This window comes from Herpailurus yagouaroundi, unplaced genomic scaffold, assembly GCF_014898765.1.
Source record: "Herpailurus yagouaroundi ecotype Mexico unplaced genomic scaffold, PumYag 139, whole genome shotgun sequence".
Classification (NCBI taxonomy): domain Eukaryota; kingdom Metazoa; phylum Chordata; class Mammalia; order Carnivora; family Felidae; genus Herpailurus; species Herpailurus yagouaroundi.
The window spans coordinates 75439523-75457797 of NW_024412394.1; the positions used below are offsets into that span (position 1 = coordinate 75439523).

General features: G+C 36.8%; 1 protein-coding gene across 1 annotated transcript in view; it reads left to right on the forward strand.

Moving 5' to 3' along the window:
- The window catches only part of SLC35F1 (solute carrier family 35 member F1), a 412962-nt gene that overhangs the window by 236828 nt on the left and 157859 nt on the right, over nucleotides 1–18275 (forward strand). The window contains exon 2 of the mRNA XM_040474484.1: nucleotides 17336–17511. Coding sequence (XP_040330418.1) covers nucleotides 17336–17511 — 176 coding nt within the window. The remainder of the gene's footprint in view (nucleotides 1–17335; nucleotides 17512–18275) is intronic.

Sequence of the window (18275 nt, forward strand, 5' to 3'; positions counted from 1 at the left end):
TCTGTCTCAAAAATAAATAAACGTTAAAAAAAATAAATAAAACATCCCTTCCTTCTAATTGCCTTTCCCTGTAACCCTGAAGTGAAAGTGATAATAATAGATTTTGTTTTTCTGTTAGAAACATTCTTAGGGGCGCCTGGGTGGCTCAGTCGGTTGAACCTCTGACTTCGGCTCAGGTCATGATCTCACAGCTCTTGAGTTCCAGCCCCACGTCGGGCTATGGTGCTGACAGCTCAGAGCCTGGAGCCTGCTTCGGATTCTGTGTCTCCCTCTCTCTCTGCCCCTAACCCACTCACATTCTGTCTCTGTCCCTCTCAAAAATAAATGAACATTAAAAAAAATTAAAAAGAAATCATTCCTAACAGTAGAAATTTCAACAGGTTGATTTTCTTTTCAGTCATTGTAATAATTATGGTAAATATCCAAATTTGATTCTTACAGAAAACTTTTTCCTCTAGAGTAAATTTTGTCTAGTTCATGATGCAAAAATTGGATCGTGGTATAATTTTGAGTTGTTTCTCAAGGCAGTCTGTCATAGGTACTGAGACTTTATGTCAGATCCTTGTAAAGGGGCAATTGGAGTCATCTTTAATGCAATGAATGATGAAGAAAAATGTCAGCTAGCTTCTGCTCAGAGAATCCTTTTATGATTGAAAGCAAAAGCCAGATATATTTGTCTTCTAAAATGAGGCCTGGCTTCCCTACCTTTTTATCCTGAGTTCCCTGCACATTCTTCCAAGTAAAAGCATAATTGATGATCTCAGTTGATTATACATTTTTCAAGCAGGTTTTAATTGTGTGCAGAGAAGTTCAGCACTTAGTGGAATCTAATTTTCCCAATTTGCTCTACTTCAAATTCACTCTAGTGCATGCATACAAATTTGGTAAATATGTGACAAAATAATGGAATTTGACATGAGTCTTTATTTTAAAAGAAAGTGAGTCACCAGTCTACTTGTGTACTTTCTTTGTTTTTATTTATTCAGTAGGTTTTAAAGTTAAATGTTTGCCATTTGGTGTCAGCCTTCACTAACATAATTAAAAATGCAAGGTTAAAAGCATTTTGTAATGAAAAATGTCAAAGTCATTAAAAAATGCATAAAGAAAAAAAAACAGTAACACAGTCAGCCTAAAAATATCATCATTGCTTTTCTCTTCTCCAAGATGTTAGCAAGTGTGAGAAGGTCAAGTCAAAATGCCTATTAAAAATCAGATCTGTTAATTTCTTGATAGTCATGTCACAGAAGACTCTTTGATATTCCTCATTTCTTTTTTGTTTTCCTTCCCCAATTTCTAAAGTTCAAGAATCCTTTAAATTTTCAAAATTTGGGAGTAAAAGTGTTAGAACTTGTGAAAATAAATCTGAGATGCATGCTAGCAATAGTTTCTGTAGTGTTTTCTAAATGTATCATAATGCAATCTTACAGATTTAAGTAGTCAATAAGAGTATGATACTTCTAAAATGTACCAAAAGGTACTAAGAGCTATTATTCTGAGCGTTTACCATGAGCCAGATACTGTAGTAGACAGACAGTTACATAAACAATCTCATTTAGTTTTTATGATAGCCCTATGAGGTATGTATTATTATCCCCATTTTATAGATGAACAAAATGAGTCTCAGTGACTAGTGGCAGAGCAGGATCCATTTTCCAGACATGTTTTCTTTTTATGACACCATGCTGATTCTCTGGAGGAAGATGACAAAGGTTCTTACTTTCCAAGCTAATGATTAAAAACTTATTCTTTAAGTCGATAAAAGTGAGAGTACACATCTTAAGGGAGAATACAAAATGATTCCCTGGGATCCAGGAAGAAAACTTTATTATCATGTTATATTTAAAAGAAAAAAATCTTTACTTTATACATGGAAAAAAAATAAGTAAGTAATTAAGCTTGACTAATTTTTAATATATAAATTACCCCCGGTGCACTCAGTTTATAAACGAAATGGTTGAACTTTTTTCTTACCTGCTGAATAATTTTACTTTTCTTTTCCTTATCTTTTTTGCTTTTCTATTTTACTCCTCTTCTCTTCCCTCTCTTTCTTCCTTTTTAATAACAGCTTTATTGAGATGTAATTCACATACTATGCCATCTACTTATTTGAAGTGTACAATTCAGTGATTTTGGTATATCAGTATTTAGTATACAGATATTTGCAACTAACACCACAGTCAATTTTAGAACATTTCACCACCTCAAGAAGAAACCTAATACTCTTTTGGTAAAACCTCCCTATCTTCCCGTCTTCCCAACCCTAAGCAAGCAACTCTCTACTTCCTGTCTCTGTAGATTTGCCTATTCTGGACATTTCTTGTAGAAGGAATTAAGTAATATGTGGTCTTTGGTGATGCTGCTTTAGACAGTCAACTGTTTTGAGGTATATGAGATTCTTTGGCCGAGGAGTGGATGTTCTGCTTTCAGAGGGGTTTCATGGTAGCCCCCTGACTTCACTCAGTTAATGTGGGTCTAGTCAAGGATCTAGTGATTATATCACTAACTAAATTTCACAAAGAAGATTGTTGTTTTAAAAGATTCCTGCACAAAACCCCAGAGTCAAAGATAATACCCAAGTGTGGCAGAAATAAATAACAAGAAAAATTTACTCAGTTGAAACTTCTCTTATTCTTTTTTTAAAATTTTTATTTGTTTTGAGAGAGAAAGCATGAGCAGAGGGAGGGGCAGAGGGAGGGGGAGAGAGAGGTTCCCAAGTAGGTTCCGTGTCAGCACTGAGCCCGACACGGGGCTCGATCTCACTAACCGTGAGATCATGACCTGAGCTGAAATCGAGAGTCGGGTGAGTGAGCTGGCTGACTGAGCCACCCAGGCACCCTGAAACTTCTCTTATTCTTAATCTGACCCTTCTTCATCAGCTACATTGCAAAATAAAACACAAACACAGTGAAATCTAATCATATGAAACAAAATACCAATGAAAATTCGTAATATCAATAAGATAATCTCAAATATGAATCTGCTTGTACATTTATTAAGGATGGGCTTCTCTCTAAGTGTACATTGTGCCTTAAGGTATTACCTGACACAATCTTAGCAAGCAAGTAAAAACTAAACAACCATAACATTAATGTAACTTTTGCAGATTTGATAGAGGGTTATGTTAAAGTCCTCAATCCATTACTCTTAAAAATTCTATTAAATGTAATAATAATTATTTAATTCACCTCAATTGGTATTTCATACTTAGTAAATAAATGATCAAAATCCTTATACTACTGGGGAAATTCTTCCTATCACTGTAAAGATAGCTATAATCACAAGAAAAACAAGTGACAACAGACTAAAACATTCTTCTGTCACCAAATATTTTTGAAAGATGCATAGAAAGCCATGCTGATGATTTGAAGAAGCAAGTATTGTGAGACTTTCGGTTTGCAATGTTAGGATGAAAGTCGGGTGTGTGCCTAAGTCAGAGGTGGATGTACCATGAAGCTAATGGAGTTTCAGGGTGTCAACACTTACACAAAGAGATTTGGTTCTTATTGCATCTTTTTGAAACTTTTCTCCATAATAAAAGCATGATTTGGTTCTGACTAATTCAATGAGCAGAGAAATTTCGAGACATTGTGGCAGGAGCTTATTTCTCTTGGTCAGAAATTCTTTTTTTTTTTTTTAACACGTATTTATTTTTGAGAGACAGAGAGACAGAGCTTGAGTGGGGAAGGGGCAGAGAGAGAGAGGGAAACACAGAATCCAAAGCAGGCTCCAGGCTCTGAGCTGTCAGCCGAGAGCCGGATGTGGGGCTCGAACCCACGAACCGTGAGATCATGACCGGAGCTGAAGTCAAATGCTTAACCAACTGAGCCACCCAGGCACCCCTCTTACTCAGAAATTCTAAAGAACAATTCCTGCTGAATTAAAACTCTATCCCATGCTGTAGGTTCTGCTGCTGCTTACCCATTTTTATCCATCTCTGCTATTATGATTCTCACTTGTGACCCAAATTTCCGTATGTCAGTCTCTGCTTCTGAGACAGCACAACATTCTCTTTCCTGGAATGGCATGCCAGTTTCTCAATGACAAATTACATCTCTTCCATTATTTAAATCAAACAAACAAATGAAAGGCTCAAAACTATGCTCTCCATGAAACCCTTCCAGATTTGCTTTGTCTAATTTTAAGATTAGAATGATCCCAATAACTTCAAGTAATTTTATATAAACCTACTTGAGTTTTTAGGTATTTTTATGTTCTCTATCTGTATAGTTTTGTCTTTATGTTCCATATCTCTGTAAGTTTCTTGGAGGCAGGGGCCAAACATTCCTTTCTCATAACCTGAACTTAGCATGTCTTTGCAAATGCTACTGACTCATCTATTTCTCAGTGGCTGATCCTGTAACTCACAGAGTTTGCACATAATCAATGAGTAAACATTGCTGGTAACTCAGCTACAGAAGAGTTTAATCAAATACACAAAAGGAATGGACTTTAAGATCGAAGACGCTAATTTCAAGAGTTGATAACTGTACGGGTGCCTGGGTGGCTCAGTTGGTTGAGCGTCCGGCTTCGGTTCAGGTCATGATCTCATGATTTGTGAATTTGAGCCCCGCATGCTGACAGCTCGGAGACTGGAGCCTGCTTCGTGTTCTGTGTCTCCCTCTCACTCTGCCTCTCCCCTGCTCACGCTCTGTCTCTGTCTCTCTCTCAAAAATAAATAAACATTAAAAAAAAAAAAAGAGTTGATGACTATACACCAGCATCTTCTAAAAGTAAGTCAGAATTATGGAATGGAAGGAAATTTAAAGCTAATTATCTTAGCCTGATTTACCCAGAAAGCAAAGACTTATATGCTGCTACTGTTTTTAAAGATAGGGAGCAGGCATGAGAAAGGGATGGAAGGAGAGCTCATACAAGGGCACAGAGTACCCTACAGAGCATCTTGTGAGGAAGGATCTCTTCAGAGAACTGTAGAAGTGACTGCTTCTCAGGACAGTCTGCGTGAAGGAGAAAGAAGGAAGAATTTATCTGTCTGCTATAGTTTCCTACTGGTCAACTGTAATAATTTCCCCGTATTTCCCAGCTGCTGATGAGTGAGTACCAAGCAGATCCCCACAAGGTCTGGTCCTCAGCATCCATGTGGAATCCCCAAGGTAGAAGGCACAAGGTATATAGAATGGGCATGTGGCATTGGGCCACTGGGCTGTGCCCATGTATTGTTGGTTGTAGTCTATGCAGTGTTGGTGAAGCCACCACTGGAGTTAGAGTAAGTGACCAGAGACCTTAGAGATGGTAAGACCAAGAGGATTTGAAGGCAGAGCATAAGAGGTGTCTAAACACTCACCAATTATAATATACTTACTTTGTATGAAGGAACCAAAACCCAAAGTAGAAGATGTCCAAGATTATGGAGCTTAATTAGTGGGACCCAAAAGCCAGGAGCTTGTAAATCCCTCTCTGGTGCCTTTTTACTCTTCTGTGCCACTTCTCTAGATAATGCAATATGTAATTTACATGCACAATTGTGACTCATCCTCTCGTAGTAGAGTTTCCAATGTCTCCTACACTTAGTGCCTCATAGACTCACTGAAATATTGTTTAGGAGGGCTTTTGTGGCTTACTTGGTTTCCTCTAAAAACCAAAACAAACCCAAACCAAAACCTGCTACCCCAGAACCAGAGAACAGATTAAACTCCATGAATATAGAATCTGAAGGAAAGACACTCCAATTAATGTTAAGCCTGTAGGCAGGTGCTTTTGCTTCTTGCCTAATGATCTTACATATGTCTAATTAACACTTAAATGTGATAAAATCTTACAGCAAAGAACTTGAGGAAGCCAATGTCCTAACTTCTGAAACCATGAATCTTTTCACAGAACATAGTAGAACACACGTTTCTCCCATGTTCAAGTGGAATTGTTTTTAGTCAGGGGAGTTTACCTAAGTGTTCTTTATGTATGCATATCTGAATTCATATGTTGACCCAAATCTAACATGGCTTGTGTGAGAATAGCTATCAGATGAAGATGTCTCTACAGAAAGGTTGATGTGCTCTGATTCAAAATGATAACATAATTATTTCACTCTCATGCCAAAGGATTACAAAGCAATATGGTTATATAACACTATGTTGAAAATCTTCATACCCTTTTAAAAGAATGTATTCTTATAACTGAGGGAAGAAAACAAGATTCAATTCATGTTTTATTTTAAATCTTATTATTTTGAATATCTAATTTGTAATAAGTTGATTCACAGGGTTCTAAAATCTATGTCTTTAACAGAATAAAGTGCTTGTGGTAATGGTTATGTCAGTCTTTATGAATATAAGCTGTATTATAATAGGTATTCAGCTTCCAGCAGCACTATTTTTCCTGAGACTCATGCATTTTTCATTGTCTAGTCATTCTGAATTTAAAGTGGATAGGATGTCCTTTTAAATGCATAAACAAAGAAGATGAAAATGTGTATAATAGTCTCCTCTCAATTTCTGCTACTAAAATTATAGGACCTGTGTTTCCTATGTTAGGATGCATCTGGTGTGTTATTCTATATATTGCATGAATAACCAACAGTTCCCTGTGCAGAATTCCACTCAGCACCATATTTAGCATCATTTTTGCAAGATAGCACCTTACCAGGCTTGTTCGGAAAGGCAACAAGAAATAGCTTGTTAATCTCAGTGTCTAACTGGAAAATGGAATACAGTAAAAACAAGGTTTGCTTTGTCTTTCAAAACTAGTAGTTTTTCAAGACAAGATTAGCAGTGATCTTTCAAATCTTCTAGGATTTTGCCCTTTTTCTTTACAAATATTTGTTCTCTCATAAACATGTTTATTCATTCTGTGTTTATTGAGCATCTATTTCCTTTCCACCCAGCAATGCTCAAGGCACCAGGAACATAGAAGCGAATACAATACATTCCCTTCTTTTCAGTAGCTTATGAGTTACACTATAAAAATAGAGCTAGGAGCATATAGATGAGGGCACTGAACTCAGCTTCAGGGAGCAGGGAGTAACCAAACGGAGACTTTCTGGGGAAGATAGGTCTTAAGATTATGAAGAGTTAGGTGAAGGGACTACAGATCTACTGTGGTGGTTACCTATGGGAAAAAGTATAGTTCAGAGGGATAAGGCGATGATAAATAAACTGAAAAGATCCTAAAACAGAGAGAGTGGTAGGGAGAACATTCTGTGAAACAAATCACCAAAAGGATTTGTCCGGTGGTTAAAGACAACACAAGAGAATTTGATGAAATGAAAATGGCAAGGGTGTGGAGATGGAATTAACAGAGTTTATTATCTAGGTCAACATCTAGATTTCTTTATATTTGTATTTATTTACATATTTTGCTTTGGTGACTCTGGTAACAGATGTGTAGACTACACTAGCTATAGTATTTAGCTTTCTGTGGCTGGGAAAGAACTCATAGTGAAAGGCTCCTTCCATTCCTTCCTGTTTTTACAAGTCACGTTTATTAGCATGACCGATAAAACAATAATTTGCATTCTGTATCAAATCATACCAGAGCAGCTAAATGACATGGTCACTAATTAAAAGCAAAAACCGACTACTGGAGATTTGCTGCTTTGTTTGGCTAAAGAAACAAGCGTAAGCCTGTGTTGACCTTCTGTTGAAAGGCATACATTATAGAGGTCTTAGTGGAAGAGTTTTCATTAGTCATTCTGGCTGGCTTTTTTCGTCTTCACCTTACTCAGAATATTCCTGGAACCTAGCAACTTAGGTTTCTAGCACTGTGCACTCTGCCTTTGTGAGGGAAACCACTTTTTTCTTTCTTTCTTTTTTTTTTTTTTTTTTTGGCAGCCTAGGGTGGTATAGCATAGTAATTAAGATGTTGGGAATTTGAGTCAAATAACCTGGTTTCCATCCAAACTCTTCCCCATTTCCCCATGCTAGCTCTGTGATCTTGGGCTGGTTGCTTAACCCCTCTAAGCATCAATTTACTTATCTATAAAAATTTAATTGTGAAATAGTAATATCTGTCATAAGCAGTTTTATGTAAGCCTAATGATAACAACAAAGCAAAAACCTATAGTAAACATACAAAAGGTAAAGAGAAAGGACCATAAGCATACCACTACAGAAAGTCATCAAACCACAAAGGAAGAGAGCAGGGACAAAGAAAGAAACAGAGAAGAACTGTGAAGACAACCAATGAGCAATTAACAAAATGGCAATAGGTACACACCTATCAATAACTACTTTAAGTGTAAATAGACTAAATTTTTTAATCAAAAGACACTGGGTGGCTGATTGGTTAAAAAAAAAATAAGACCCATCTTTATGTTGCCTATAAGGGACTCAGTTTAGATATAAGGTCACACACAGACTGATAACGAAGAGACAAAAAAAGATATTCCATGCAGATAGAAATCACAAGAGACCTGGAGTAGATGTGCTTATGTCAGGCAAAATGGAGTTTGAACCAAAGACTATAAGACCCAAAGATGGGCATTACATAATAATAAGGTGGTCAATCCAACAAGAGGATATAGCATTTTTAAATATTTATGCACCCAACATAGAGCACCTAAATATACCAAACAAATACTAATAGACCTAAAGGGAGAAACAAACACCAGTATGATAATAGGGGATTTTAATACCCCACTTATATCAATGGATAGATCATCTGGAGACAAAATCAATAAGAAAACATTCACCTTAAGTAACACATTAGATCAGATGGACTTAACAGTTATATATCTGGCATATTCCATCCCAAAGGGACAGAATACACATTATTCTCCAGTACAATTAGAATATTTTTTATGATAAGGGGCCTGGGTCGCTCAGTTGGTTAAGCATCTGACTCTTGATTTTGGTTCATGTCATGATCTCAGTTTCATAAGATCGAGTCCCGAGTAGGGTTATTCGCTGACAGCACCAGAGCCTGCTTGGGATTCTGTCTCTCCCTTTCTCTCTCTGCCCCTCCCCAATTCATGCTTTCTCTCAAAATAAGTAAATAAACATTAAAAAAAAGAGAATAGGGCACCTGGGTGGCTTAGTTGGTTAAGCATACAACTCTCAGTATCGGCTCAGGTCATGATCTCACAGTCGTGGAATCAAATCCCACATCAGGCTTTGTGCTGAGCATGGAGCCTGCTTGGGACTCTCTCTCTCCCTCTCTCTGCCCCTCCCTCACTCTCGTGCTCTCTTTCTCAAAATAAACTGAGAAAAAAAAAAAAAGAAAAGAACATTTTCTAGGATAGATCATATGTTAGGCCACAAAACAAGTCTTAATAAATTTAAGAAGATTGAAATCATATCAAACATCTTTCCTGACTCCAATAGTAGAAAGTTTTTATATGAAGAAAAGTGGAAAATTCACCAATATGTAGTGATTAAACAAGATGCTACTGAACAACCAACAGGTCAATGAAGAAATAGAAAAAGTAAAAAAAAAAAAAAAGCTTGAAGCAAATGAAAACAGAAATATGCATACCAAAATTTGTGGAATGTAGCAAAAGCTGCTCTAAGAAGGAAGTTCGTGGCAATAAGTGCCTGTCTCAAAAAACCTTTTGAAAGACATTTCAAAAAAACCTTCAAAAAAGAAATGTTTCAAATAAACAACCTAACTTTATACCTCAAGAACTAGAAAAAGAATAAACAAAGCTTGAGGGAAATAAAGGAAGGAAAGGAAGGAAATAAAGATTAGAGCAGAAATAAATGAAATAAAGACCAAAAAGGCAATGGGGAAAATCAGTGAAACTAAGAGGTTGTTCTTTGAGAAGATAAACAAGATTGACAAACCTTTAGTTATACTTATGAAGAAAAAAGGACAGAGAACTTAAATAAAATTAGACATGAAAGAGATTTTACAGGTGATACCACAGAAATACAAAGGATCATAAGAGATTGCTATGAACAATTATCTGCCAACAAATTGGACAAACTAGAAAATTGGATAAATTCCTAGAAACATACAACCTACTAAGATTGAATCATGATGAAATATAAAATCTAAGCAGACTAATTACTACTAAGAACATTGAATCAGTAATCAAAAACCTCCCGACAAACTAAAGTCCAGAACCAGATGGCGTCACTGGTAAATGCAGTCAAACATTCAAAGAAGAATTAAACCAGTCCTTGCTCAAGCTCTTCCAAAAATAGGAGGGAACTCTTCCAAACTCATTTTATGAGACCATTATTACCTTCATACCAAACCATACAAGGATGTCAGAAGAAAAAAAAATTACAGGCCAATATCTCTGATGAACATAGATGCAGAAATCCTCAACAAAGTGTTAGAAAACCAAATTCAACAGTACATTAAAAGGATTACACACCATGATCAAGTGGGATTTATTCCAGAGATGCAGGGATGGCTCAACATCTGCATATCAGTGCGATACACCACATTAACAAATGACAGAGAAAACTCATATGATCATATTAATAGATACAGGAAAAGCATTAGACAAAATTTAGCACTCTTTTATGATAAAAACTCTCAACAAAGTGGCTGTAGAGGGAACATAACTCCACGTAATAAAAGCCATATGTGGCAAGCCCTACTCGACAGTGAAAAGCTAAAAGCTTATCCCCTAAGACGAGGATGCCTACTCTTGCCACTTTTATTAAACACAATATGGGAAGTCCTGGCCAGAGTAATTAGGCAAGCAAAAGAAATAAAAGGCATCTGAAGTAGAAAAGAAGTAAAATTGTCACTATTTGCAGATGACATGATATTATATATAGAAAACACTAAAAACTACATCAAAGACTGTTACAACTAATAAATGAATTCAGTAAAGTTGCAGGCTACAAAATCAATACACAAAAATGTGTTGCATTTCTTTGTGCTAATAGTAAACTATCACAAGGAGAAATTTTAAAAATCCCATTTACAATTGCATTGAAAACAATAAAATACCTAGGATAAATTTAACCAAGGAGATGAAAGACCTCTACTGAAAACTATGAGACATTAATAAAATTGAAGAAGACACAAATAAAAGGAAAGATTATTTTGTGCTCATAGATCGAAAGAGTCAATATTGTTAAAATGTTCATACTATCCAAGACAATGTACAGATTCAGTGCATTCTCTATCAAAATTTCAATGACATTTTTCAAAGAAATAAAACAAATAATTCTAAAATTTGTGTGGAACCACAAAAAAAAAAAAAACAATTAAAAAAAAACCCAATAACCAAAGCAATCTTGAGAAAGAACAAAGCTAGAGGCATCATGCGTCCTGATTTCAAACTTCATTACAAAGCTTTAGTGATTAATACAGTATGGTGTTGGCATAAAAACAGACACATAGATCAGTGGAACAGAATAGAAAGCCCAGAAATAAACCAACACATATATGGTCAACTAATTTACAATAAACGAGACAAGAATATACAATGGGGAAAGACTGGACAAAAGAACGAAACTTGACCACTATCTTCTACACAAAAATTAACTCCAAATCCATTAAGGACTTGAACATAAGACCCAAAACCATAAAACTCCTAGAAGAAAACATAAGAAGTAAGCTCCTTCACACAGATTTTGGTGATGGTTTATTTCAATCTGACACCACAAGCAGAAGCAGTAAACACAAAAAGAAGTGAGACTACATCATACTAAAAAGCTTCTGCACAGGAAAGAAAACTACAAACAAAATGAAAAACAGCCTACAGAATGGTAGAAAATATTTGCAAATCATCTATCTGATAAGGGGCTAATATCCAAAATATATAAAGAACTCATAAAACTCAATGTCAAAAATACAAACAATCCTATTTAAAACTGGACAGAGGATCAAAATAGACATTTTTTCAAAGACATGAAGATGGCCAACAGGTACATGAAAAGATATTCAGCATCATTAATTATCAAGGAAATGTAAATCAAAACCACAATGAGGTATCACCTCATGCCTGTTAGAATGGTTATTATTTTAAAAAGACAAGACATAAGTGTTGGCAAAGATGTGGCGAAAAGGAAACCTTTGTGCACTATTGGTTGGAATGTAAATTGGTGCAGCCACTGTGGAAAACAGGGAAGTTCCCCTCGCAAAATAAAAATAGAACTACCATATAATCTAGCAATTCCACTTTCAGGTATTTATCTGAAGAAAATAAAAACACTAATTAGAAAAGATTTCTGCACCCTTAGGTTCATGTTCGTGTTCATTGCAGTGTTATGTACAATAGCCAAGATATGGAAACAACCATAAGCCATCAATGGATGGGTGGTTACGAAGTTGTGGTGTGTGTATTGTGGTGTGGGCCGTATTATTTAGCCATGAAAAAGATGAATTCTTGCCATTTGCGACAACATAGATGGATCTTAAGGGCATTATGCTAAATGAAGTAAGTCAGACAGAGAAAGGCAAATACTGTATGATCTCTCATATGTGGAATTTTTTTATCTATTAAAAAAACAAGCACATAGATAAAGAGAACATATTGGTCATTGTCAGAGCTGCGGGGGTTGGGTGTTGAGAGAAAGGAGGCAAAGGGGTCAAAAAGTAATGAGAAAAAAAAAGACAAGTTGAGAGGGAGAGATCTTTGCAAGTGCTTATAATCACATTTTTCCCTGCTTTTAGAACAAAGGACCCCCATTTTCATTTTTTACTAGGGCCTGCAATTATGTAGCCAGCCCTATTTCTACTTGAAACTGAGTTCCTTAAGATCTGGACACATGCTTATTCATCATACTATTCTGTGTGTAGCATAATATCTTGCATTTATTAGATAATAAACAATGCTTTTTGAGATAATATTTATTAATTTGATTTATGGTATATGTGTGTATCTATAAAACTCTAAATATCTACATATTTATGTTGATATATTTATAAAGTATAAATTAATAGAAATATATACTGTGAATGTATAATTATATATGCAGTGGACAGATAGGTACAAAATATTTAGGAAACAGGTTTTCTGTTAGAAAACAGTTATTCTGTATTAAGGGCCTACTGTTTCCGTTCCTTTTAATTTAAAGGGTTATTAATTCAAATGCTAGTGTAATCAATACTGTATTTTAAAAAGTATAAAAAGTAAATTAATATCTAGCAAGTGGATTCATTGCACCATAAGCTTTCAGAATGTGCCCAGTGACAGCACATTTCTATAAGAAATAAATACAAAAAGTAGTACCTGCCTTATAAGGTTATTATGAGGATTAAATAAGATAGTATATATAAAGCTAAAGCCCAGGACTTGGCACAGGCTTAGAACTTATTAAATATGAATTATTATTGTTATTGCACCGTAACTAGCCTCATTTTGTAGTAAGTTATTTGAGAACTCAGCTCCAAAGTCTTGGTTAGTAGTTCGCCAATGACAAGGACTACGTCTTACTCATCTTTGAGTATATAGTGCCTGACATGTAGAAGGCTGTTTTATAGTATACTGGTACATATACATCAGAAAACTAAAATTTGATTCCCTTACATAAGTAATCAGTTATTTTTGGTGGCTTGATTTTGTTCAAGAAAGGAACAGGATATTGCCAAGGTTTTGAATACGATGGTTATAATTTAAGCAGCTGTAGGAATTCCCATGCTGTGGCCATTTTTAACCTTATTTTCTCAAGGAGACATACTCCATACCCACTCTTTTCTGGTCGACATACTCAGCATTGGGAGCAACCGATTAGTTGTAACTCTCCCTATTTCTTTTCCACTTCAGGGTGTAAGTTATTATGCAAATAATCAAGAGTGACCTCATGAGAGGATAATCATGAATCCACTCTAAATTAAATTGTAAATCATTTTACACATTATTATTTTAGCTCTCATCATAATTATTGTGTTTTGTGGTGACTAGATTAGACTTCTTCAAAGAATTCTTTGAATTCTCCAAAATTCTTCAAAGTCAGCACTTTTATATCTTAGGACTTCCTGTCCATTTAGTCACAGCTAACTATTCCCTCTGTGGAATTCTCTGTTTCCTTGGTTTCCATAATACCAGTATTGCTCTGCTACTCTCCACTCTGCGAAAACTGGTCTTTCAAAGGCTAGCAGTGACTACAAATTATCTTCTCCCAGTACACATTCTCTCTGTCCTCTAAGCAACATTCAGTATTACAACCACCTTCTCCATGAAAGTCTCTGTTCCCTTGCTTTCCCTGACAGCAAGAGCTTTCCTTGTCTTCCCCTTAACCTTCTAACCACTTTTGACTCCAATGATGTGCCTCTTCTTTTCCCTTAACCCCAATGTGGGGATTCCCCAAGGATTTTTCCTAGACTTCTTATTCTCTCTTCCTTGACAATATCATCCGTTTCTAGTACTTGAGCCATCCATCACTTTTAGGTGTATAGCTTCTGCATATTTATCTCCTGGTTGTTCTCCCTATCCAACTCTTATCTCTTGTTGCAAATACTGCTGGATCATTTGGAAGCTCATCTGGCAGCTCAGATTCAATATACCAAAGTTTTTTGTTATCTTTCCACTCAAACCAACTCCTTATCATGATTTTTGTTAGTGGGTATCACACTTCTCTGTTAGGCTGGCTTAAAAACTTTTGAATTAATTCTGGTACTTCTCTTTACCTCTGCCTTTCTTTTTTATCATGCTTTCAATTCGGCAAAACTGTTCAGTGTTGCCTAGGCCTGCCTCTGCCCCGTCTTTGAATTCTTCATTCACTACTTCTTCTGAATGGTATTGTCCAGCAATAGGTGCAGTAAATAAAGAACATTATATAGACTTCACTGTCTGGCAGAGGGAAACAGGGGGTAAAATCAGTAATTATAATACAAGATATAGAAATGAAGGAGAAGCAACCCAGGGAAGGCAGGACAGGTAAGACTTATTAAAGGGGGTAACATATGAGCCAAATCTTAAAAGACGAATAGGAGTCAGAGTGATAAAGGCAGGAAAAACATTCTAGAAATAATAACACATGCAAAGGAATGCCAGCAAAGAAGACTATGACTTATTGTTGAGGTGTAAGTCGGACTGGAGCTCTGGCTTCATGGGGAAATGAAAGCAGGAAGTAAAGCTCCAGAGGTATTAAGAGTGGAGGGAAGGCACGTAGGGCCTTGTTTTCAATTACCTGATGTTCCATAATGAACCACCACAAATATTATGCCCTAAAACGATAGCCATTCATTATTTCTCACAGTTCTCCAGTTGGGCAACAGTCTCTGGGGATGGCTCATCTCTGCTCCACGTGGCACAGCCTGGTACAGCTCCAATGGGGCAGGAGGATCCAGGACCCTCCCTTACATGTCTGGGGCTTCAGCTGGGGTGACATTGGCTGGCTGGGTTTCTCTTTTTCTTTACACATGGTGACTCAATATTCAGCAACCTAGGTTCTTTACATGTAAGCTGTATCTGCAGAGAGAGAAAAGTGGAAGCTGTGGAGCTTCTTCCGGATTAGTCTGGAAGTCACATGACAACCTTACCCCTACATCTTGTTGGTCAAAATAAGTCACAAGAGGAGCTCTGCTTCTAGAAAAGGAGAAGTAGATCCCATCTCCCTTTGGGAGGAAGAGCATGAATGCAGACGGATGAGAGGAAATGTTGGCAGCCATGTTTCCGGATCATGTATCATAAGCCTTATAGATCACTGCATTTTATAGGGTACCATTGTAGGATTCTAAGCAGCAGACTGACATTGTAGAATATACGTGTAAAAATATCTCTTTGATCCCTTTATAAAGATTGAGTTCAGGGGTCAGGCCCAATACCTGGAAACAGGGCAACCAAGGAGAAGCCTTTACCAGTATGTTACAGGTTATCCTCAGGAAAGCCTTTTCTATGGGCCCTCATGCCTTGCTCCAGTTTTCCTCCTCATTGAAACAAATGGAATGACCAAAATGTGATAGATGCCTTTTTCTTTTTTCTTTTTCCTTTCTTTCTTTTTTTTCTTAATTTTTAGACATTTACTCTTTTATTTTATTAATGTAAAGAGAGAGAGAAGGAGGGGGGACAGAGGGAGAAACAATCTCAAGCAGGCTTCATGCTCAGCACTGAGCCTGATGCAGGGCTCAATTCCGTGACCCTTAGATCATGACCTGAGCTGAAATCAAGAGTTGGATTCTTTTTTTTTTTTTAAACTTTTATTTATTTTTGAGACAGAGAGAGACAGAGCATGAACGGGGGAGGGGCAGAGACAGAGAGAGACACAGAATCGGAAGCAGGCTCCAGGCTCCGAGCCATCAGCCCAGAGCCCGATGTGGGGCTCAAACTTACAGACGGCGAGATCGTGACCTGAGCTTAAGTCGGACGCTTAACTGACTGAGCCACCTAGGCGCCCCAAGAGTTGGGTTCTTAACCGACTGAACCATTCCGGCACCCCATTCTTTTTTCTTGTTTTAAGCAAGACACCACTAAGGTATCTGTCCAGGACTCTGTGCCCCTTCCAGAAAGATGGATTCACATCTGCCACGGGGGAGGAAATATGTAACATCACATATCCTCTGACTAATTTTTTTATGTTTAGAGATAATATTCTTTGCTTATTTTACATTGCTGTTTCTATAAATAAACCAGGAAAGTCAGATGAGACTTTTGGGGAAGGCAGAAGCCTCCTTTATATTTCCAGGGGCTCTTCCTGTGTCAGATCCTGTAGATTTACGTGATCATAAAGCCCATATGGGCACTTTATTCTATGCATAGTGAACCCCTTGACTCTTGCCCCTAGTCCTTACTACAGTGTTGTTCAATGCCTATTTAAAAGCCACAGAAAATATTTACAGAATTTGAAATGTTTTATTATATCACCTCAGTAACTAAATTTGCTTCATGAATAACTTTTTTAACATGGAAGCAATAGTATCTTGTGTAGAGGAGAGTGAAGACTAATGCTTGTCAGTCTTTACTAGAGCAAAGTAAGATCCAAATCTGGGAATGGAGAGGATATGGTCCTCCTGGATTTTCTGGGGTTTGTACAGCCCCTTCCCCTAAGTGTTCCTGGATCCCAGATTTCAATCTATAAACAAAAGAGTCTCTCATTATTGGTATGAGAACCTGAAGATAAGGTTACAGTACGGTGCCTCTTTGTCAGCGTGCAAGTGTTCTGTCGGGTTTCTGAACACTTAGTGAGTGCTATGGTGGGCATCACCGACAATGTTAATTTCCTCCAAGACTCCATAGTCCTGTGGCTAGAAGCCAGGATCACTTGGAGAGATTTGGTCCCAAATCCCAGCTTTGCCACTTCCTCGTTACATGACAGTGAACAAATTCCTTAACTCCTGTAAACTTTGTTGTTGTTTTTTTCCTCTTTAAAACCTCACTAATAATTGCACCCTGCTCATAGGGTTGCTGTGATGGGTGAAAACATATACTGTTTATTGCACCTAGCCTAGTGAATGGCACAAGTACTCAATAAATTTTAACTGTTATTGTTTCAATGGACTTCCTGCTGATCTTCACTGTTTCCTTTATTTTTTACAGGGAGATGTTAATCTCTGTGGCTCTGGGCCAGGTGTTATCCCTTCTTATTTGTGGAATTGGCTTGACCAGCAAGTACCTGTCAGAAGATTTCCATGCCAATACACCAGTCTTCCAGAGTTTCCTCAATTACATCCTTCTTTTCTTGGTCTATACCACCACACTAGCGGTCAGACAAGGTAAGCATGCAAAAACCCATATGTAGCTTGGAATATAGCTGGGTTCCTTTTTTATAGACATCTAGAAGAATGATGAGCCATGACTAAATTAACTTTTTGTCACTTACAGCATCATAACACAATTCAAAACCTCAACTCTTGCTTTTCTATTTTGCAGTAATAAAGCAAACAAAATGAATAAATAAATCACAAAGAAGCATAAATTACGTGAATTCAGCAGGAGATAGGAAACGCATGTATAGGCAAAATGTACAATTGCTCACTATTTGAATTTCTGTTAACATCCCTTATACCCCTGGACCGTGGAAAGGCCTGATGCAGCTGTCCTCAGTAACGCTAGTCCTCAGAAATCCAAGGGAATTACAGACAAATGTATGTTCTTTGGGAAAGTGTCACAAGAAAGATAAAAATAGTAAACACAAACAACTCTAGTAATAATAAAAGAGAAAAGAAAGGAAAGAAAACTACCACAATTGGTCAGATGAGATGTTCTGTCTAAACTTCAAATAGCTAAAGCAAGAAAACAAGTCCTCCAAGAATCAGTGCAAGAAAAACTTTTTATTTGGTAATTGCAGTTGAAATCTTTGGAGCGTGTATCTCTGGGGAGAGTAATTCAGATCCTTATGATTATACCATTGAATCTGGTGTAAACACTCTTTTTTATTCCTTTGGCATGGAGATAGCCAACAATCACCCCTAGAAGCTGTTGAATGTGAAATATGTATTGAAAAATAACCATTAACATGTTTGAAGATAATTTTATA